The sequence below is a fragment of the Lepus europaeus genome, chromosome 3 (assembly GCF_033115175.1).
Source record: "Lepus europaeus isolate LE1 chromosome 3, mLepTim1.pri, whole genome shotgun sequence".
In the NCBI taxonomy this organism is placed as follows: Eukaryota; Metazoa; Chordata; class Mammalia; order Lagomorpha; family Leporidae; genus Lepus; species Lepus europaeus.
The window spans coordinates 43,300,814-43,324,597 of record NC_084829.1 but is presented as its reverse complement, the minus strand read 5'-3'; the positions used below and the strand labels follow the sequence as shown (position 1 = coordinate 43,324,597).

The window sequence follows — 23,784 nt, the reverse complement described above, 5'->3', positions numbered from 1 at the left end:
CCCTCCTTCACCCTCCAATGGCCGCCGCGGTAGGCGCGCTGCGGCCGGCGCACCGCGCTGATCCGATGGCAGGAGCCAGGTGCTTCTCCTGGTCTCCCATGGGGTGCAGGGCCCAAGCACTTGGGCCATCCTCCACTGCACTCCCGGGCCACAGCAGAGAGCTGGCCTGGAAGAGGGGCAACCGGGACAGGATCGGTGCCCCGACCGGGACTAGAACCCGGTGTGCCGGCGCCGCAAGGCAGAGGATTAGCCTAGTGAGCTGCGGCACCGGCCTCCATGTTCATGTTCTAACATTTGCTCTTTGATCCACTCCAGTTTGGCTTGTATTCTTTTCACAACTTTCCCATACCATTTTGGGAGCTCATATTCAGCAACCATGTTCATGTTTAGGTTACAAATGCTTTCGTCTCTTGGTTTCTATGCACTTCTTTTCCTTCTAGTACCCTAGCTGCTATACTAGTGTACTGGTTGCTGCTGCTGCTGAATCTTCTGTGCCAGTCCTCTTACATATGATCTTTAAATATTTGAGTTTCTCAGTGTTCAGTCCTAGCCCAGTTCTCCAGATTTCTGTTCTTTCTGAGAAGGCTATTTTCATCCAGTTCAGGGCTGAAATACTATGTGACAACTTCATTTTAAATTCTGACTCAAGTGATTCTTCTGAGTATCTAACAGCTTTTTCATTTCATTATCTTGTGGGCATCTCAAGTTCGGCATATCTCAAAGTGATTGTTTTCAATCTTTCTCCAACTTTTTCTTTCTCTAGTGTTTGTTACTCATTATCAGTGAATGTCACCACTGGCCAACAGTTTTCTTTTTTTAAAGATTTATTTTATTTATTTGAAAGGCAGAGTTACAGAGAAAGGTCGAGACAGAGAGAGAGAGGTCTTTCATCCACTGATTCACTCCCCAGATAGTCTCAATGGCAAGAGCTGGGCCAATCCAGAGCCAGGAGCTAGGAGCTTCTTCCAGGTCTCCCACATGTAGAGGCCCAAGGACTTGGGCCGTTCTCCTCTGCTTTCATAGGCGTGTTAGCAGGGAGCTAGATTGGAAGTAGAGCAGCTGGGACTTGAACCAGCGCCCATATGGGATGCCAGCACTGCAGGCCAGGGCTTTAACCCACTGTGCTACAGCACCAGCCCCCAGCAGTTTCCATACTAACAACCTAGGTTTTTCCCTTTCCCTAACTGCTACGTGCCTAATCAGTTATGGATTCTATCATCATTTCCTCCAAAGTAAATCTCAATTTCATCCACCTTACCATCTCTTTTGCTTTTTTTTTTTTTTTAGATTTATTTTATTTATTTGAAAGGTAGAGTGACAAAGGGGGAGAGAGAAAGATTGATCTTCCATCCATTGGTTCACTCTCCAAATGGCTGCAACAGCCAGGGCTGGAGTAGTTCAAAGCCAGGAGCCTGGAATTCTGTCTGCCTCCTAAGTGGGTAGCAGGGCCCCAAGCACCTGTGTCATCTTCCACTGCTTTCTCAGGCTCACAGGCAGGGAGCTAGATTGGAAGTAGAGCAGCTGGGACTCAAGCCAGTGTTCATAAGGGATGTTGTCATCTAAGTGGAAGCCTAACCCACTGTGTCATGCTAGCTCCTCAGTTTTCTTTAAAAGGCCAAGTCATTTCAATACTTTCTTTTTTTTCTTTTTTTTTTTGACAGGCAGAGTGGATAGTGAGAGAGAGAGACAGAGAGAAAGGTCTTCCTTTTTGCCGCTGGTTCACCCCTCAATGGCTGCTGCGGCTGGCACATCGCGCTGATCCGAAGCCAGGAGCCAGGTACTTCTCCTGGTCTCCCATGCGGGTGCAGGGCCCAAGCACTTGGGCCATCCTCCACTGCCTTCCCGGGGCATAGCAGAGAACTGGCCTGGAATAGGGGCAACCGGGATAGAATCCAGCACCCCAACCGGGACTAGAACCCAGTGTGCCGGTGCCGCAAGGTGGAGGATTAGCCTGTTAAGCCACGGCGCTGGCCCATTTCAATACTTTCAATCCTTGTTAGTTCCGCTACATTCTTTATACATATATATATATATATACATATATATATATAATTTTTTTAATTTACGGGAGAGGGAGAGAGAAAAAGAGCTCCCATCTTCCAGTTCAATCCCCAATTGCCCACAATGGCTAGAGCTGGCTAGGCCAAAGCTCCAAACTGGGAACTCAGTCCAAGCCTCCCAGTAGTAGACCCAGCTACCTGAGCCATCAACTGCTGCCTCCTGGTGTTCACAGCAGCAGAAAGCTTAAATCAGAAGTGGAGCCAGAACTTGAATCCAGGTATTCCAATATGGGGCACAGGCTTCCTAATCCGAGTTATTTAAAAAAAAAAAAAAAAAAAAGATTTATTGATTGATTTGAAATACAGAGCTGCGGAGAGGCAGAGGCAAAGAGAGAGAGAGATCTTCCATCTGCTGGTTCACTCCTCAAATGGCTGCAATGAGCAGAGCTGGGCCGATCCAAATCTAGGAGCCAGGAACTTCCTCCAGGTCTCCCACACTGGTGCAGGGGCCCAAGGACTTGGGCCATGTTCTACTGCTTTCCCAGGCCACAGCAGAGTACTGGATCGGAAGTTGGGCAGCTGACACTCAAATTGGTGCCCATATGGGATGCCAGCAGTGCAGGTGGCAACTTTACCTGCTATGCCACAGCACCAGCCCCCAGAGTTAAGTCTTAACCACTAGGCAAAAATGCGTGTCCCCTGCTACATTCTTAATTCTTTCTCCACATAATAGCCAGTGATCATTGTACTTCTACCTTCCCTACCTCTTCAGCCTTCTTTCATGTCCATTTCCCCCTTGCTCACTCTAATTTTTTTCCCTCAAATATATCATACTAATGCCTTTGCATGTTTTTTTCCCTTTTCTTTACCATGCAAACCTAACTTTCCTTATCCTATTTCTCTTCCCTGGTTTCTTAAACTTAAATTTGCCTGGTATACACTCTCATAGTACCTTGTCATTTTCCTTAGCAGTTTTAACAGTTGGCAATTATATCATTACATGTGTTCCCCCAATTAGATTTTAAAGTTCAAGGATTAGGGGCTGTAACTGTCTCATTTTCTAGTATAGCATCCAATATATAGCTCAGTACCTAGCACATGGTAATTAGTAACACTTAAGAAATTGGCCAGGCCGGCGCCGTGGCTTAACAGGCTAATCCTCCGCCTTGTGGCACCAGCACACCGGGTTCTAGTCCCACTTGGGGCGCCGGATTCTATCCAGGTTGCCCCTCTTCCAGGCCAGTTCTCTGCTATGCCCCGGGAAGGCAGTGGAGGATGGCCCAAGTCCTTGGGCCCTGCACCCGCATGGGAGACCAGGAGAAGCACCTGGCTCCTGGCTTCGGATCAGCGAGATGCGCCGGCTGCAGCAGCCGTTGGAGGGTGAACCAACAGCAAAAAGGAAGACCTTTCTCTCTGTCTCTCTCTCTCTCACTATCCACTCTGCCTGGCAAAAAAAAAAAAGAAAGAAAGAAAGAAATTGGCCGGTGCTGTAGCTTAACAGGCTAATCCTCCACCTTGTGGCGCCAGCACACCGGGTTCTAGTCCCGGTTGGGGTGCTGGATTCTATCCCGGTTGCCCCTCTTCCAGGCCAGCTCTCTGCTATGGCCCGGGAAGGCAGTGGAGGATGGCCCAAGTGCTTGGGCCCTGCACCCGCATGGGAGACCAGGAGAAGCACCTGGCTCCTGGCTTCGGATCAGCGAGATGCGCCGGCCGCAGCGGCCATTGGAGGGTGAACCAACGGCAAAGGAAGACCTTTCTCTCTGTCTCTCTCTCTCACTATCCACTCTGCCTGTCAAAAAAAAAAAAAAAAAAAATATATATATATATATATATATATATATATATATATATTATACAGAGTCCTGCCACCCATGTAGGAGACCAGGAATGGAGTTCCTGGCCCCTGACTTTGGCTTGGCCCATTGTTGTGTCCATTTAGGGAGTGAACCAAATGGATGATCTCAATCTCTCTCCCCCTTTCGCTCTCCCTTTCTCTCTCTCTCAGTCTCTTCACTCTATTGCTGTCTGTTTCCTCTCTCCTCCTTCCCCCTCTCCTTTATTCTCTCCCTTTATCCTCCTCTCTGACACCCTGCCTTTCAAATAAATAAATTTTTTAAAAAAATTTATACAATAGCTTACCCTCCTACCACCTCAAGATGCTCAGTTTTTCAGATATATAATATGCTATTATACCTTTCTAGTTTTACATTATTAAACCTCTTAGATTATCTGGATCTGTCTTTCTGGAATAATTATTCCTATAGAATATTCTTTCTCCCAACTCCACTCATCCATAAGGCTCAACTCCTCTATAAAGAGTTCTCGGAATTTTACTCAGATTTAGCCTTTCTTTAGCACTCGCATCATATATTTGTTTCTTTTATTCTGTATTATTTAAATACTTTTCTCATTTGTCTCTTTCACTAAATGAGACATACTTCAGGACACAAGAATATCACTTGTTTGTCTTTGTGTTTCTCAGTGGGATCTAGTATTTGTAATATAGGGAAGATGCTTAGTTAATGTTAGGGAGTGAGAGAGAAGGTAATTCTGCATTATCTACCAATAAGGTTCTGATTTCTCTCCTATCTGGGAGGGGGGTTCTCTTTCTCAACCAGGTGGGATGGTAGTTTTTTTTACTTGTTTTTAATTATTATTTATTTGAGAGTCAAACAAACATAGAGAGCTCCCATCTACTGATTTACTCCGCAGATTGTCTGCAACAGCCAGGACAATCAGGCCAAAGCTAGGAGCTAAGAACTCAGTCCAGGTCTGCCACATGGGTAGCAGGAGCCCAATTACTTAAGCTGTCACTACTGCCTCCCAGAGTCTGTAGTGTCAGGAAACCTGATTCAGGAGCTAGCTTATGGTGTCAAACCCAGACACCTTCATGTGGGCATGAGCATTTTTTTTTTTTTTTGACAGGTAGAATTAGAGAGACAGAGAGAAAGGTTTTCCTTCCATTGGTTCACTCCCCAAATGGCCACCGTGGCCGGCGCTGTGCTGATCCGAAGCCAAGAGCCAGGTGCTTCTTCCTGGTCTCCCATGGGGGTACAGGGGCGCAAGCACTTGGGCCATCCTCCACTGACCTCCCGGGCCACAGCAGAGAGCTGGACTGGAAGAGGAGAAACCAGAACTAGAACTCGGCACCCATTTGGGATGCTAGTGCTGCAGGCGGAGGATTAACCAAGTGAGCCGCGGCGCCGGCCCCAGGCATGAGCATTTTAACCTGTGTCCTAGGCACTAGACTAAATTCCCACCATGTTTTCTTTTCTTTTTTTTTTTTTTTTTTTTTGGTTTGTTTTTTAAAGATTTATTTATTTGAAAGGCACAGTTATGGAAAAGCAGAAGCAGAGAGACAGGGAGAGAGGTCTTCCATCTGTTGGTTCACTTCCCAGATGGCCACAATTGTCAGAGCTGCACCAGTCCAAAGCCAAGAGCCAGGAGCTTCTTCTGGGTCCCCCACATGGATTCAGGGGCCCAGGGACTTGTGCCATCTTCTACTGCTTTCCCATGCCACAGCAGAGAGCTGGATTGGAAGTAAATCAGCCAGGACTCCAACCAGCGCCCATATGGGATGCTGGCACTGCAGGCAGCAGCTTTACCCACTATGCCACAGCACCAGCCCCTGTATTTTCTTATGAGAGGCAGAGTCACAGATACAAGAGAGAGATTTTCCATCTTATGGTTTACTCCATGAAAGCTAGGAGCCAGGAAATCAATCTCAGTCTCACATGACTATGACAGGAACTCAATTACTTAAGTCATTACTGCCAAGGTCTACACTAGCGGAAAGCTGGAATCAAGAGGCAGAGCCAGGCGTCAAGCTCAGATACTCCAATATGGGACACTGGTATCCTAACCAGCATTTTAATCTCTAGGCTAAACCCCTACTCCAAAATTACAGTTTTTAATACCTAAATATAAAAAATATAGCAGGGAATAATTAGACTAGTTTATAAAATAAGATGGACAGATGGGGCCAGTGCTGTGGCATAGCAGGGGAAGCCGCCACCTGTAGTGCTGGCATCCCATGTGGGCTGTGGTTTGAGTTCCAGCTGCTCTGCTTCTGATCCAACTCTCTCCTATGGCCTGGGAAAGCAGTAGAAGATGGTCCAGGCCACTAGGCTAATCCTCCGCCTTGTGGCGCCGGCACCCCAGGTTCTAGTCCCGGTCGGGGCACCGATCCTGTCCCGGTTGCCCCTCTTCTAGGCCAGCTCTCTGCTGTGGCCAGGGAGTGCAGTGGAGGATGGCCCAAGTCCTTGGGTCCTGCACCCCATGGGAGACCAGGAGAAGCACCTGGCTCCTGCCATCGGATCAGCGCGGTGCGCCGGCCGCAGCACGCTACCGCGGCGGCCATTGGAGGGTGAACCAATGGCAAAAGGAAGACCTCTCTCTGTCTCTCTCTCTCACTGTCCACTCTGCCTGTCAAAAATAAAAAAATAAAAATTGAAAAAAAAAAAAAATGAAGATGGTCCAAGTCCTTGGGCCCTGGCACCCTTGTGGGAGACCTGAAAGAAGCTTCTGGCTTCATATCGGCACAGCTCCAGCTTTTGGGGCCATCTGAAGAGTGGACCAGGGGATAAAAGACCTCTCTCTCTCTCTCGCCTCTGCCTCTGCCTCTCTGTAACTCTGCCTTTCAAATAAATAAATCTTTTTTTAAAGTACTTTAAAATAAGATACACAGTTAATAAACAAATGTGTGTTAAGTAACGACAAATGCCTAAAAAGAATAGGATAAGGGGTATAGAGTAGGGACTTGAACTGGTGCCGATATGGAATGCTGGTGCCACAGGCAGCAGCTTTACCCACTACATCACAGTGCAGCCTCCTGATACCATTTTTTAAAAAGACTTATTTATTTACTTGAGAGAGAGAGAGAGGGGTCTTCTATCTGCTGATTCACTCCCCAAATAATGACTACAATGGTTGGAGCTGGGCTGATCCGAAGCCAGAAACCAGGAGCTTCTTCCCAGTCTCCCATGTGGTTGCAGCGGCCCAAGCATTTGGGCCATCTTCTGCTGCTTTTCCAGGCCATCAGCAGGGAACTGGATCAGAAGTGGAGCAGCCGGGGGACGGCACCAAGGCTCACTTGGCTAATCCTCTACCTGTGGCGCCGGTACCCCGGGTTCTAGTCCCTGTTGGGCCGCTGGGTTCTGTCCCAGTTGCTCCTCTTCCAGTCCAGCTCTCTGCTGTGGCCCGGGAGTGCAGTGGAGGATGGCCCAAGTCTTTGGGCCCTGCACCCGCATGGGAGACCAGGAGGAAACACCTGGCTCCTGGCTTCGGATCGGCGCAGTGCGCCAGCCGTAGCAGCCATTTGGGGGGTGAACCAATGGAAGAAAGACCTTTCTCTCTGCTCTCTCTCTAACTCTGCCTGTCAAAAAAAAAAAGTGGAGCAGACGGGACTCAAGCTGGTGCCCATATGGGATGCTAGCACTGCAGGCAGATGCTTAACCCACTATAACACTGCAGTGGCCCCTTCTCATGATTTTTTTTTTAATGAGCACTGGGTCAGCTTTTGACTAGAGTTTTCTTTTCTTTTCTTTTTTCTTGAAGATTTATTTATTTATTTGAAAGGCAGAGTTACAGAGAGGCAGAGAGAAAGGGTCTTCCATCCACTAGTTCACTCCCCAGATGACTGCAATGGCAGTAGCTGCACCAATCCAAAACCAGGAGCTTCCTCAGGGTTTCCTATGTGGGTGCCAGACCCAAGGACTTGGACCATCTTCTGCTGCTTTCCAGGCCATAGCAGAGAGCTGGATCAGAAATGGAGCAGCTGGGACTTGAATCAGCGCCCATATGGGATGCTGGCACTGCAGGCGGAGGCATTGCCTGCTATGCCACAGCACCACCACCCCCTATATAATTTTTAATGACCTTATGTTTTGTTATATGAGTAGCAAAATGTTTTTAACCAGGCAAATCACCTGTTTGACAATAATTTCCATAGGATCAAAGGGTATGCAGAATTTTGAGATTTGTAATATATATTCCTGGGTTATCTTCCAGAGGGTGGTATCGACAAATACTCCAACTAGCATTATATGAACTCTCCCACCTCCTGCCTGTTGAGTGTGAGATTGTTTTAATTTATTTTTTAAGTTTATTTTATTTATTTGAAAGTCAGATTTAGAGTTAGAGATCGAGATATCTTCCATCCTCTGGTTCACTCCCCAAATGTCTGCAATGGCCAGGGATGGGCCAGGCAAGAGCCAGGAGCTTCTTCCAAGTCTCCCACATGGGTGGTAGGGGCCCGAACACTTGGGCCATCCTCTGTTGCTTTCCCAGGCACATTAGCAGGGAGCTGAATCAGAAATAGAGCAGCTGGGACTTGAACCGCTGCCCATATGGGATGCCAGCATTGCAGGCAGCAGCTTAATCTGCTATGCTACAATGCTGGCTCTGAGTGTGAGTTCTTTAGTAACTCTTCCATAGGTCTCAGATAGGGAATGAGCATCTTTGAATTCCTAATTGCTTCCTTTTGTCCTGTTTTCTTCACATCATCATCTAATATTCCAGATGCCTAATTTGCTCATCTACTGTACAACCCCATTCATACTTTCTCTCTCTCTCTCTCTAAGATTTATTTATGGGGCTGACGCTGTGGCGTAGTGGGTAAAGCTGCCACCCGCAGTGCCAGCATCCCAAATGGGCGCTGATTCAAGACCTGGCTGCTCTACTTCTGATCCAACTCTCTGCTATGGCCTGGGAAAGCAATGGAAGATGGCCCAAGTCCTTGGGCCTCTGCACCCATGTGGGAGACCCTGAAGAAGCTCCTGGCTCCTGGCTCCTGGCTTTGGATCTTCACAGCTCCAGCCATTGCAACCACTTGGGGAGTGAACCAGCAGATGGAAGACCTCTTTCTCTCTATGGCCTGGGAAAGCAATGGAAGATGGCCCAAGTCCTTGGGCCTCTGCACCCATGTGGGAGACCCTGAAGAAGCTCCTGGCTCCTGGCTCCTGGCTTTGGATCTTCACAGCTCCAGCCATTGCAACCACTTGGGGAGTGAACCAGCAGATGGAAGACCTCTTTCTCTCTATGGCCTGGGAAAGCAATGGAAGATGGCCCAAGTCCTTGGGCCTCTGCACCCATGTGGGAGACCCTGAAGAAGCTCCTGGCTCCTGGCTCCTGGCTTTGGATCTTCACAGCTCCAGCCATTGCGACCACTTGGGGAGTGAACCAGCAGATGGAAGACCTCTTTCTCTCTTTCTCTGCCTCTGCCTCTCTGTAACTCTTTCAAATAAATAAATAAATCTTAAAAAAAAAGATTTATTTATTTATTTGAAAGTCAAGTTATGCAGAGAGAGAGACAGAGAGGTCTTCCATCTGCTGGTTCACTCCCCAGTTGGCTGCAACGGTCAGAACTGCGCCAATCCAAAGCCAGGAGCCAGGAGCTTCCTCCACACAGTGCAGGGGCCCAAACACTTGGACCATCTTCTTCTGCTTTCCCACACCATAACAGAGAGCTGGATCTGAAGTGGAGCAGCCGGGACTTGAACTGGCGCCCATATGGGATGCCAGCACTGCAGGCAGCAGCTTTACCTGCTACGCCATAGTGCTGGCTCCATACTTATTCTCTTTGTGCTGCAAAATTATCTTTTTTCTGTGCCTTATTCCCCAACATTAGCCCAAATTCTTACTTCATGAGTACCTTGTTTCTAGCTTGGTGATAAATTAACTCCTATTAAAGTATTAAAATTATTGTCATGTTGGGAAGTTTATGTTTTAAAAGAGGACAAGTTCAGTTACAAATTACATTGGTGACATTTTTTTATTTTTTAAAGAAGTTTCTATTTTATTTTATTTTTTATGATTTATTTATTTGAAAGTCAGAGTTGCACAGAGAGAGAGGAGAGGCAGAGAGAGAGAATGGTCTTCCATCTGATGGTTCACTCCACAATTGGCCGCAATGGCCGGAGCTATGTTGATCCGAAGCCAGGAGCCAGTAGCTTTTTCCAGGTCTCCCATGCGGGTGCAGGGTCCCAAGGACTTGGGCCATCTTCTACTGCATTCCCAGGCCATAGAGCTGGATCAGAAGTGGAGCAGCCGGGTCTGAACTGGCGCCCATATAGGATACCAGTGCTTCAGGCCAGGGCGTTAACCTGCTGTGCCACAGTTCTGGCCCCACGATTGGTAACATTTTCAATAGTAATGTTTTACCCAGATTTTTTTAGTTCTGCATAGATGACAGTCCACTTTGTCTATGCACAACACAAGCCATACTCTTCAGTTTTCCGTATCAGGATACATGTGATAAATGAGTTCATTGCCTCCTATTTTCTGCATTTTTTAAAAGGATTTAGCCGACGCTGTGGCTCAGTAGGCTAATCCTCTGCCTTGCGGCGCCGGCACACCGGGTTCTAGTCCCGGTCGGGGCACCGATCCTGTCCCGGTTGCCCCTCTTCCAGGCCAGGTCTCTGCTGTGGCCAGGGAGTGCAGTGGAGGATGGCCCAAGTTCTTGGGCCCTGCACCCCATGGGAGACCAGGATAAGCACCTGGCTCCTGCCATCGGAACAGCGTGCGCCGGCCGCAGCGTGCCTACCGCGGCGGCCATTGGAGGGTGAACCAATGGCAAAAAGGAAGACCTTTCTCTCCGTCTCCCTCTACTGTCCACTCTGCCTGTCCAAAAAAAAAAAAAAAAAAGATTTCTTTTATTTCTCTGAAAAGCAGAGTGACAGAGGGAGAGAGATCTTCCATCCACTGCTTCACTTCCCAAATGGCTATAATGACCAGAGCTGGCTAGGCCAAAGCCAGAATCCTGGAACTCCATCCAGGTCTCCCACATGAGTGGTAAGGGCCCTTGAACTTGAGCCATCTTCGGCCACCTTCCCAGGAGCATTAGCAGGGAGCTGAATTGGAAGCAAAGCAGCTAGTACTTGAACTGACATACATATATGGGATGTGGGCATCACAAGAGGCAACTTAACCCACTGAACCGTGATACTGACTACCTGTTTTCCACATTTGTTTTGCTTAACCTATCAATTATCTTTTCCATCTTGGTTTTTCTTCTCTCCCTGGTTGTCCTTATGATTTTAAAATTTAACTACTATATTTAGTTATGTAGGTAACATATGCAAGTTCTACCAAAGGGTGTTCAGTGAAAAGATTCTACCTATCCTTGTTCTCTAGTTCCCTTCCCCAGAGGCAGCCAGTGTTTCCATAATCTTGGGTATTCTTCCAGAGATATTTTAGGATATGCAAGTAACTGTATTGCTGTTATGATTTACTCTCCATTGTATGATACACTGTGGAGTCTGATGAATTCTGTTTGAGTCTTGAGACAAGTTTCTCTTGGTGTTCCCCCTCAGTTTGTACAGCTTTAGGCACTGAGAATGTGGTCATGATGCCATATTCTTACTATTATGGCCTCTTGCCTTTTGAGAGAAACATCTACAAACTGCCTTGAATTCCTTTTAAGTACCAGTTTTCCCCCTCTAGGAATCAAAGGTAAACAATGAGAAGTCCCATACTGGAAGCCCGGGGTCTGTTGAAAGCCCTCAACCAGCTGCTAAGCAATCTGATCAGCCCACTGCTACTTACGAGTATTATGATGCTGGCAATCACTGGTGCAAAGACTGCAACACCATCTGTGGGACTATGTTTGACTTCTTCACCCATATGCACAATAAGAAGCACGCACAGGTAGGTGTCCTGCCATCTGTTATTTCCACTCTTACCCTCATTCCCCACAAACTTCTCTACCTGCATCTGCATTACAAAACTGGAAAATGAAACATTCTCATGGGCAGGAGCCCCAATCTGAAGAGCCAGGAGATACCAACAAAGGAGACACCATCCCCAGGGCTCAGTCTAGGGGACCTGCCTGTAACTAAACACCATGACAAGTGTAAGTGAGGCTTCTGCCTCTTTTGATTCCTTGAGTACCTGATTTTTTGTTTCATTTTACCCATTTCTAGTACTTGCTCTAACATGTGTTTACCTTTTCCACAGGTGATTTCCATTTAAGCTGTTGGCAGAGGGGGTGGTTGGGGATGGGTAGCTGGGGGTTTCTGGTCCCTTGTCATATGTTTGGGGGAAGAAAAGAGAGAAAAGTGGGTCGTTGAGTTTTTGGTGCTGTTGTGTGAGCGCCTCTGCCTCTTGCAAATAGACACTGGATCCCTACAACAGACCTTGGGCTTCAAAGACCCAGAGTGAGGCCAAGCAAGATGCTGTAAAGCGCATTGACAAGATAACTGTTCCTGCAAAAGGTATGTTCCCTCCCTGCCTAGTGTTTCCTTAAATCCAACTGGGGAAGAGGTGTCCCTGAATAAGGTTCTAGGAAGCAGCATGACATGAGACATAGTCATTCTTTTGAGGAAGCATAAGAATACTTTCTGTATACAGAATGGCAGATTAGGTCTTGAAGAGATGGAGAGATCTGTAAGAGAATGGTCTACTCATATGGCCAAAATTCCAACAAATATCAAATACATACATCCCACTTAAAATCAGAAAAATAAGTGTATTTGTCATTGGCTTATCTATAAAAATCTTATTTGAAATCTATGTTAAAAAGGATAGTAAATAATTTAACTGCCTTTTCAACTAAAAACTATACAGTATCTTGTCATTGTTATTAAAGTGTAAGTTGAGAAGCAGAAAGTTTCTTTAAAGTTTACAAATTCTTAATTTCTTTTTTTTTTAAATTAATTAATAAATTTATTTTTTGACAGAGTGGATAGTGAGAGAGAGAGACAGAGAGAAAGGTCTTCCTTTTTGCCGTTGGTTCACCTCCAATGGCCGCTGCAGCTGGCGCATCTCGCTGATCTGAAGCCAGGAACCAGGTGCTTCTCCTGGTCTCCCATGGGGGTGCAGGGCCCAAGGACTTGGGCCATCCTCCACTGCACTCCCGGGCCATAGCAGAGAGCTGGCCTGGAAGAGGGGCAAATTCTTAATTTCATAGTAAATGTTGCCTCTATATACTTTATATCTATTAAAGGTAGATTCCTAAGTAATTAATACCAACATGAAAGATCTACATATATATGGTAATGGATCTAGATGCTAGTGCTAGTTAGATTTTTGAGGAAAATCAGCAACTGGAATAGGTCTGGCAAAGGGAACTTCTGAATTAACAGATTAGTGTTCCCAAGAGACAGAAGGAATAGAGGTCTAGAGTTCTTCAAGTTTTAGCTTAGGAAGATTATGCCATTGGTATTCATTTAAATGCTATTTCTGATTCCAGAGTGGGTAGGTCATCTGTACCCTCATCATTTTACTGCACAGGGGTAGTAGAATTTCCTTTGGTTGCTGTCATCCTGGGTGAAAAGACTTATTTCTTTAACTTTCTTCTGCTGTTTTCAGGCTCTGAGTTTCTTATTCCCATCACTGGATTTTACTGCCAGCTCTGTGAGGAATTTTTGGGGGATCCAATTTCTGGAGAACAACACGTGAAAGGTCTCCAACACAATGAGAAATATAAGGTTGGTCTTTGTAGTAATTGTGGATTTCCCACTTTCTGCAGTAATTCTTGAGGCTTTGGCAAACAAGTAAAGAGCCAGGGATAGTCATTGACACTTCCAATTCCATGTAACCATTAGGAAACTCTCTTTAATCCTACTGAGAGATGCTGAGCTGGTCGAACTATTTATCCTTGAGGAAGATTACTCTGGGGATTTCCACTGAGTGAATTCTAAACAGTGGTGGGGCCAAATTTTCTCTCTTATATTTTGGTCAGTTATTAAGCCTCTATCTTTTCTCTTCCCAGAAATATGTGGATGAAAACCCATTGTATGAAGAGCGGCGGAATCTGGACCGCCAAGCTGGCTTGGCTGTGGTCCTAGAGACAGAACGACGACGTCAGAGTGAGCTTAAGCGTAAACTTAGTGAGAAACCAAAGGAGGAGAAGAAAGAAAAAAAGGTAAAAGTTACGAAAGAAGTAAAGGAGGATGACAAGGTTTCTGAGGAATTGGAGGACCAACTCTCTGAGGGTGGAAGCTCTCCTGAAAAAGCTGAGAATAAGAACACTAGCATCAAACTTCAGTTAAAAGAAGAGGTAAAGAAAGAATCACCAACCTCCTCTTCATTTGGGAAATTCAGCTGGAAGAAGACAGAAAAAGAGGAAGAAAAAAGTTCAGTGGTAGCTCCTTGTATCCCTAAGGAAGAGATAGGGGAAAGCAGTAAGGACAAAGAAGATAACAGAGCTGAAACTGGGAAGGCAAAGCCCATCAAAATCAAGCTGTCTGGGAAAACTGTTGTAGCACACAGCAGCCCTTGGATGCCTGTTGTGACAACTTCAACGCAGACTAAAATTCGACCCAACCTGCCTATCCCATCAACAGTACTCCGCAAGTCAGGTTCCATCACAGTGAGCAAGCCTGCTCCTCTTAACACCTTTCTGTCCATCAAATCCTCTGGAACTACTGCCAAACCTCTGCCAGTTGTTAAAGAATCTTCAGCTGATCTCCTGTTGCCACCAGACATCATCTCCAAAGCATTCGGAGGGGAAGAGGTGGTTCTGAAAGGATCTCCAGAGGAAAAAACAGTGGTGGCTGAAAAGAATGAGCTATCCCATATACCTGAGCAAATGCTACCTCCTCCTCCTCCACCCCCACCCCCACCCCCACCCCCACCGCCCCCAGTTATACCTCATCCAGCTGCTCCATCTCCTGCTCAAGCAAGTACTGTCTTGGCTCCAGTAAAATCAAACCCAGTTGTATCTCAAACTCTCAGTCCTGGCTTCCTGGATCCTAACATTTTGAACCCAGTGTTGCCTGTAGCCATCATGGCCTCAGCACAGCCAGCTGCCATTCCTTCTGATGAGACAGCTCCTGGGGTGAGTGAAAGTGACCGGGATCAGACCCTATTCTCTGTGTTAGTCCGTCCTCCACCACCACTTTCAAGTGTATTCAGTGAACAAGCCAAAAAATTGGAGAAGCGAAATTCATGCCTAGCCACAGCCAATGCTAAGGATTTGTATGACATATTCTACAGTAGTGGTGGAAAGGGAGCACCTGAAACTAAGCTGAGTGGTGGTCCATTGGCCAATGGAGAAAATAGCAACCTCTCTAGAACTGAAAGTTCAGATACTTCTTCTACTTCTACATCCCAGGAGGAGTTGCCTCAACATAAAGGTTTGGTCATTGCTCCTGTAGTCAGCAACCCTGAAAAGCCCATTGCAAAAACTCTGATGTCCCTAGGGAAGTGGTCAGCTGTAAAGCATGCGGACCCAAAAACCAGAGGCAGCAGCTATGGCTTTCTACAACCTCTGACAAGGTTGTGCCAAAGCAGACCTTGTGAAACTATTACTCCAAAGCCAGAGACTTTGGCAAAGTGGACTTCTAGCTCCTTCCAGAGTGACACTAATAAAAGTGTACCTCCGGAGGGGAAACTTGAGCTTGACCTGGGAGAGCCAAGGCCACCTGGTTTAGAAACAGCTCCTCAACAGTCAGATACACAATGTCATACCAAGGAATCTCAGAAGTTGGTAGAAATCCACCTCATAGAATCTGGTAAGCAAGATAAGGAAAGCCAAGACCTTGATCAAACTAAAGATTGTGGAGAAAGTGAGGTGGGGACGAACACTGAACTAAAAGTAAAAGTAGCAGTTGAAGAGGGAAAAGATATCAACCTTGGGCCTCACAGCTTAGAAGATTGTCATTTGAACCATGGGGACAGATATACGTGGAAGGGAGAAGTGGAACAGCCCAAACTGTTAATGACTGACAAAGAGGTTGAGCAGTCCAAGAAATTGATGACAGGAAGTGAAACCCCAAGTAAAGTAGTGATGGAATTAAACGCACAGACTCTCTCTTCCACAAAGACAAAAACAGACTCATTTCCATCAGAAGCTAGGACTTTAACCCAGAGCTCACAAGATATAACTGTGAAAATTTCAGCTCCAGAAGTACTGCTTCAGTCCTCAGCCAGATTAGATGTGTGTTTAACAGATAGTCCACAGGAGCAAGGGTTTTCAGCAGGTAGTGAGGAATGGCTAGAAAATTCAACTCCAGAATCAGCTTCCAGAACTTCCAGGTACAGAAGCCTCAAACTCAAGAGAAAAAGATCAAAAGACCTTCAAGGTAAAATGGTCTATGAGCTGGCTGTTTGGGATGAGAGCAAAACAAGGCCAGAGAGCTGGGTGGATCCAGAAAAACCGGAAGTGGAAGCTGGGGAGCTACGAGAAGTCCATCCAGAATTAACAGTGACAATAGAAAACAAAGCCTTAGATGACTTCAAAGCTACAGACTTAAAGGTAGAGGAGCTTGCCGCTCTTGGGAAAATGGGAGATGTATGTGTTGATTTTTGCAATACGCGAATAGACCCAGTTTGTAGATCCCCAACTGCCTTGTCTCAGAAAGTGTGTGAAGAAAATTCTGTGTCACCTGTAGGGTGTAAATCCTCTACTCCCACTGATTTTAACCAAGTTCCATCTTTTTCTGGGTTTCCAGTAGAGTCTCCCAAAACCCTGGTGCTTAACTTTGAGACAGAGGGTGAACAAACTTCATCCGATCTCAGAAGTGGGAGGATTACTTCTAACATGTTGAAAACTGGACTTCCTATGGAAAACATTGATCGAGGCTTTGGAAGCCTAGAGGGAACACACCAGGCCCTTGACCTATTAGTAGGAGGAATGATGCCTGAGGAAGTAGAAGCAGCTTCCCAATTAGAAAAACAGGAGTCACTCAGATTAGAATCAGAAACAATTAATCCTGCAGGCCTTGGGCCATCTCCCTGCCTTCCAGACCTTGTTGACTTTGTCACACGGACATCAGGAGTTCAAAAAGAGAAACTGTGTTCTTCCCTCTCTGAACCAGGTGACCTTCCTAAGTGTAGTTCTCTGGAGATGGGACCACTGCAGCTAGAAATTCTGAATGCATCCATCACAGAGGTAATAGTTCCCCAAGTAGATGAGGACAATAACAACTCTTCGAATTTGGTAAAAACCCCAGCTTCAAGGTCACCTCCAAGGGAGCAGGTCATTGGAGGCAATATGATCCCTCAGGAAATGCCTGAGCAACAAGCTTCAGTTGATGTCATCCAGGACTACACAAAATCCAATACTCATGACTAAGAATATATACTCAGAGCTACTTGTGTATAATAATTCCCAGATGACCCACGACTAGTTGGCAATCTTACCTGGAACCTATACCAAGAAATGCAGTCAACATCTTACAGTAAATGTTCGTGGAAGCTAAAAAATTACCTCCTTTCCTCTTAAAACGCCAGACAAATTAATCATAACTTCTATACATATCTGTAAAAATGTATTTTTTTTTTTTGGTTTTTTTGTTTTGTTTTTTTTTTTTTTTTTTGGTCAATTTATCTTCTCTTACTTTGCCATTAAAATCAGATGTCTATCTGGCTCACCACACAGTGTGCTTTGATTGTATTTTGGCTTTGATGCTGCCATTTCTGGAATGTGGGGGAGGAGGGAGACAGCTGACTTTGCCAATTGCTGTGTTATATTCCTACCCAATTTTCTGGGCTGCTTATGGATCTCTGGGAGAAACACCAGAAAGCTTGCTGAAATGGAAAACTTCTGATGATGGAAGAATTGTTCATCTCTTAGGCTTCCATTTGGATGAGCCTGCCTTAACATTGTTTGAAATGCAGAGTGAGTAGCTCTTTTGTTTACTGTTTTCTTCCTTTATTGGCATGTCAACTCCTGCATTCCCTTACTCTGTTGCCTTTACTTGAAATGCTCCTGCTAACCCACAAACCTATTGGGAAATGACCTAAATAAACATGGAAGAGAATCTGGCAGGCTCACTTTTAGAAGACAACAAATCGGTAAGACTTATTTACAGCCCAGTGCCAGGAGCAGATGTGCTTTTGGGATCACTTTTATTTTTGAAGTGGCCTTTGTTCATTGTCCTGTGGTCCTGTGACACTTTGTATTAAAATGTTTAGCAGCTATTTGTTGTGAAGAGGTAGAAGATCTGAAACTTGTCTTGGGATTTTGGACTCATTTTCTGTTCTACAAACCCATGTGTATCCCTTCCTCTACCTCTGCTTTTCCCAAGTACTTTCCACCATAGTGTGATGTTTTGGGTTGTACATTTTGTTAAAAAAAATTAAAGAATTTATAAGTTGGCTTGGAAAAGTTTAACTTTATTTTTAATGTGTTAATTATTTGGAATAAATGCATTAATCTCAAGTTTCTGGATTTTTGTTTTGAAACTATACACATTTTGAACTACAAGGAAAACTAGAACAGTGAATTCCTACTGTCATGTTGTCTATCCCCACCTCCATTCACTCTTCCCCAACTTCTCAAGAGCCGCCTCTTTCATGCCTGAATGTTGCATAGTCTGCCCCAGTACTGCCTGGAGTGAGGAATGATGGTTTGGTGTAAGCATCTTCCTACTGTGAATGTTTTGTATACCTTTGTGTTGGCTTTCCCTAGGCTCTTCTGGGTCAAGGCCCTGCTGAGGAGCTCTTGGGAGACAAGGAGCTCAGTCCTCAAGATTGTCTGGTCTCTGTCCCAGCTTCCCTTTGACATCTCTGTTGTCTGCAGTTTGTAACTTGGCTCAACAGAGGCTTTGGATTCCTATTCCCCACCCACTCCTCAAAGACAATGTAAAATTACTAACCTTTTTTTCCCCTAAGAATTATTTCTTCCCTTTTTCCAATTGTGTACAAAGCCACAGAATCCCTAGGTTGTTTGGGAGGCTATTTAATTTTTCTAGAACTTTGATTAGTGACAAATTAGAAATCATCCTGGTCTCTCTTCTTCATGTTGTAGAGAACACACAGATTTGGGAGAGCTAAGATCCTTGAATATGCCTCAACCATTTACCTTGCTTTGATTTTGGACAAGTTACTTCACTGGGTCACAGGGATGTTTGGTTTGTTTCCTTATTTAAGATAAACTTCATTGTTCCCATCTCAGCACCAACTATGTCCAGGTCTTTCTAGGCCTGCTTTTTAGGTTTAAACTTGAAAATCAGCATATTTTTTCCCAAGAGGAAATTCCCTAGATTCATAATTATAGCTTAATTATAACTGCATCTAGAAATGAGTTTTAGCCAAACTCTCAATTGAAGCAATTCTAAAAACTTAAAAATTTTACAAGTTTTTAGACTTAATGAACCAGAATTTTTTTATTTTTTAATTTTTTTTATTCAATGCTCTTTCTGGTCTGGAAACCATAGACTGACTCAGGGGCCCGTAGGAGATCTAAAACAAGGTGAGCTTCAGAGATACTTGTTTACCCAGAGAACTACTTCCTGTTCCAGGAGGTCATTTTACAGGAATCCAAGGAATATTATAACTCAGGATGCCAGTGTGTACTGATTTTCATGCCTGCTCACTTGGTAATTTCCATCTCTTTGGAGAGACACATTGGGTTTTCTTGTGGCGGGGAGGGGGGAAATAGGTGGAGGGTTAATTATACCCACTTGACAATCCTAACCTCACTTGTTCTTAGAGTCAGAATCTCCTCCAGGTTAAAAGGAGATCATTTGGAGAGGGGTAGGGAGGGAGGCAAAATCTAGGAAGGACAAAACTAGTTCCAGTAACAGGGGCTGGGTTACTTTAAGCCTTAGTAACAACTACTGTTGTGCTGTCTGGATAACTTCAGAATTTACACCAAAGGTATCTACCAATCTGGTTTTTTTTTTTTTTTTTTTTTCTTTTTCTACAATAATCATTTCTAAGAGTTGAAGGAATGGCATTCTTCATATCTGCATTGAGCCAGCAGAGGGAGAGCTTTTAGGATTCTATAGTCTGAGCAGGAAGTGTTTCTGGTCTTTTCCTGTTGATCAGTGGGATTTGACTTTGGAGCCCGTTCGGAAAAGCCCTGTGAAAGGAAGAGAACTCTAACCTGGTAGTTACTGCCTAAAGGTAGGGCAGTTTCTTTGTTTGCAGTATTGAGTAAATTTTTAACTTAGAAGATAGACACATGCAAGAAATGGGCCCTGATCTTCTCATGTGACTTATAGTATTCTATAACCATGTTTCAGATTTCTGACCATAGGGTACAGTTTTTATTGGCTACCCTCAACTATGAGAACTAATATTGGCAATTTAAATTGGGGCAAACACCTCATTTTTTCCTAAGTTTTGCAAGTAATGCCCTAAAATGCCACTTGGCTTTGTGAAGAGAGGCCTCATATTTTATAAGCCATCTTTCTCCTGTTCACAGCTATTCTATTTACAGAACACACACTCAATATTTCTGCTAAGATTGCTGAGTAATATAGCAAAATATTCCCACTTCCTCCATTGCCCCTTCCTCTTAAAAGAAAAGTTACCTAATGTTTTGGTATCAACTTGATGAAAACTATCATTGTCAAGTTCAAGGACTGAGGAAGAATCAGAAGTGGAATAAAGCATGGGCATACAGGACATAGGCGTCTAATTAGGACACCAAAATATTTTTTTAAAAAGATTTATTTTTAATTTTATTTGAAAGGCAGAGTTACAGAGAGGTAGAAACACAGAGGGGGCCAGCACTGTGGCATAGCAAATTAAAGCTGCCGCCTGCAGTGCCAGCATTCCATGTGGGTGCCGGTTCAAGACCTGGCTGCTCCACTTCTGATCCAGCTCTCTGCTATGGCCTGGGAAAGCCATAGAAGATGGCCCAAGTCCTTGGGCCCCTGCATCTGTGCGGAAGATCCGGAAGAAGCTCCTGGCTTTGGATTGGTGCAGCTCCAGCCATTGCGGCCAGTTGGGGAGTGAACCATCCAGCTGATGGAAGACTTCTCTCTGCCTCTCCTTCTCTCTCTGTGTAACTCTAACTTTCAAATAAATAAATGAATAAATCTTAAGGAAAAAAAAAAAAAGAAACAGATTGTCCATCTGCTGGTTCACTCCCCAAATGGCAGCAATGGCCAGGGCGGGGCCAGATGGAAGCTAGGAGCCAAGAGCTTCTTCTGGGTCTCCCATGTAGGTTCATGGACCCAAGCACTTGGGCCATCCTCTGCTGTTTTCCCAGGCACATTAGCAGAGAGCTGGACTGGAAATGGAGCACCTGGGACTCAAACCAGTGCCTATATGGGATGCTAGCACTACAGGCAGCAGCCTTACCTGCTATGTCACAGCGCTGGCCCCTAATTGCACCTTCTTTTTTAAAGTGGGGAAGCAGTAAAGAGGGGATACCCTGTAATAGAAGTAAATAAAGTATTGATTTTTTTAATTACATGTTCCTGAAAGTTATCCTCACGTTAGCAAACCTTACTTACCAAGCCCAAGATGAGAACCTAGGCTAAGTCTTCATTAATAGCTGCTTATGTGAGAACATTGACAAATGGAAGTAGTTTGGGATTGTGAGCACATTTTTTATTAAGAGTTTAATTTTGCAATAATGTTTGTGCAGTTTTAAATTATGTACATGGTAACAGTATTCATTGATCAAGCAGTTCAACTTGTAACAAAAATCTTCTCTTAAAGTAATCGCCACTATCATGATTTGCTCTCAACCCATATACACTTAGGAAAACATTCATAAGTATGTGTTGTAGCTCTTAACGTGGTTGTAATTTTATGTTTATGTGTTTCTTTGATTAATGTATCTTCCCCAAGTATATTATATTATATAAGCTCTCTGAAGCAGGAAGTCTGTCTTTGCTTACTTTGGTTTTTCATCATTGTATTTATAGTACACAGTTGGCTAGCACATAGAGGGTGCTTAATAAAAATTGTTGAATCAATGTGGTAATAGTGGCTGTTTTATTAACTGGCTGATAATGCTTAGCAGCTTTTAAGTGGGTGAAAATCATAAGTTACTGACTGTATTTACTGGGTGCTTAGCGCTCCAGAAGCTAATTGTTCTTTGCTACTTTTCTGGATCTCCGCAAAGCACTCTCTGCAGTATTGAGTATCCATCAGGGCTGCGAGCAGCTCCCTTCATTTCAGCAAGCATTCTGAAATGGTGCTGCCAGTCCAGGAGGGGTGCACACTGCCCCTGCAGTCCTAGAAGAGAAACAATAGGAAGAGGGGGTAAACTGATCTTAAAATTTGCAAAGAAGTTTTGGGAGCTCTAATTTTCAGATCGTCTGCTTTCTCCTAGCTAGATTTTATAAGCATGATGAAGTCAGACTCCAGATCTCTCTGGTTTAGCTGAAGGAGTAAATCATCACTGTAGCCCACATCTACTTATCTGATCAAAACTAAATCAAGCTCTCAATTTTATATATGGAAGAAAACAAAAATTAACCAACGTTATCTTTGGAAGAGGGGTGCTTCCACGTTTTTTATCCTCCCTTTGTTTCAACATTCTGACCATGAAAATATATTTAAAACTAAAATATTTATACACATATAAAACATGTACATGTGCACACATAAAGCATACATCTGGTGCGGTGGAATTAAGGCCAGGGTGTGTTTTTTTCCTTTTGTATACGTTTATGTATCAAAAAAAGTGTTTAAATTGTGTCCTTCTCAGTGTATCCCCGTCATCACTCCTCTTGCTGTTTTTCCCTCCAGACTTCCTAGATTTCTCTTCTCCCATCAATGCTGGACAAAAAGCTTTCTTCAAGAATCCTTTCCATTCTTTCTTCCTCTCTTCCTGTCTCCCTGCTCCTGCCCCTTCCTCTGTTGAGCTGGTTGTGCACATCCATTAATGCTGTAACAGCACTTGGACATTATATAAATCGAAGCTTTAGTTGAGGTATATAAAAAATATTGCAAAGTCTTTTCTGCATGCAAAAGGACAAAAGACAATGTGTTTCACGATGTAGTGACTGAGTGCTTTACAAGCTTTAATTCCTTCTACTTGTGGGGGATCAGGCAAGAGGGTTTTTCTAGAAAATGGGGAAATTAGTCTGTTTTAAGGAAGGCAATGAGGAGGATGAAAATAGGACAGTTACGTAATAGTAGAACAAAAGGTAGAGGATGTGGAGAAAGATAGCAAATGAAATTCACCATACTGAGCTGGTGTTTTCTTTCAGCTTCTCTCTGATACTTTGTCCCTACTAAAGTTCCCTCCGGCCTTTCTGAAGCCTACCTACTAAGAATGATTATGTCACATTGTTACTCACTCACCCACCTGTCTTTCTTTCCAGGGGCAATTCCAGAAGTCTTCAGATTTCCGTAAGGAAAGACTACAGCAGACACCTCTGTTCCAGGGAGGCAGGGATAGAAGTCACAGAGACCGTGGAGACGAGCACCTCTAGGGTATGACTTTTGGAAGGTAGGTATGGCTGCTGTGACAGGAATGGGTTATGAAGGACGCCCTGTTACTTTAGCTGCCAGATTAGGTGAGTGAAAATATGTGTGTGTGTGTTTATCTGTATTGTGTATGGAGTGTATGTACATATATAAATGTATATATGTGTATTTGTGTATCTGCATCTTTGTACCAGTAGAGGAGGAACAAGATAACAATGAAAATAGAAAGTGTGTGTTTTAGGCTTGCCACCCCTTGCCTTGTTTAGCATTGAATAAATTATCTCTTAAATTTCCATGTCTCATTTTGTGATATGATACTTGTATTAAAGCTGTGGACTTCAGGTCTGCCCCCTGAAACCCAGTGTCCTCAACAAGTAGAACATGTGCTATCTCAGTTCTAGCCTTTCCTTACTGGCGCATACAAGAATCAAGGTGAAAGTGGGTGTGTCATTAGTGGAGTGGATTTTGAATAAGCAAAGGAGATTAAAGCAAAGTGTGTGTGTGGCGGGGGGTGGGGGGAAGCGGAGAACAATCACCAGTGGGGTGTTTGAAGAACCCTGAGATACGAGTTTTTAGGACAGCTGTGTACTAGTTTTCATTTTACTACCTCTACTACACATAGTGAAACATCTGGCACACAGAAAGGAGCAAGCACCATTTCAAAATATGAAGCAAACTCTTGACTCTCTGTCCACCTAAAATGCCAGTAATTACTTGTTTT

At 44.5% G+C, this 23,784-nt stretch overlaps 1 protein-coding gene across 4 annotated transcripts in view; it reads left to right on the top strand.

Moving 5' to 3' along the window:
• ZNF318 (zinc finger protein 318) overlaps positions 1–20,415 on the top strand; it is a 46,597-nt gene extending 26,182 nt beyond the window's left edge. The window contains exons 7-10 of one of the 4 annotated variants that reach the window (XM_062186158.1): positions 11,442–11,645; positions 12,112–12,211; positions 13,308–13,426; positions 13,711–20,415. In XM_062186158.1, the coding sequence (XP_062042142.1) occupies positions 11,442–11,645; positions 12,112–12,211; positions 13,308–13,426; positions 13,711–17,016 (3,729 nt within the window). In that variant the 3' untranslated portion in view covers positions 17,017–20,415. Of the gene's footprint in view, positions 1–11,441; positions 11,646–11,752; positions 12,212–13,307; positions 13,427–13,710 lie in introns of those variants that run through there. The other 3 variants (XM_062186161.1, XM_062186160.1, XM_062186159.1) reach the window with 3 other exon arrangements.
• Positions 20,416–23,784: the final 3,369 nt, after the last annotated feature.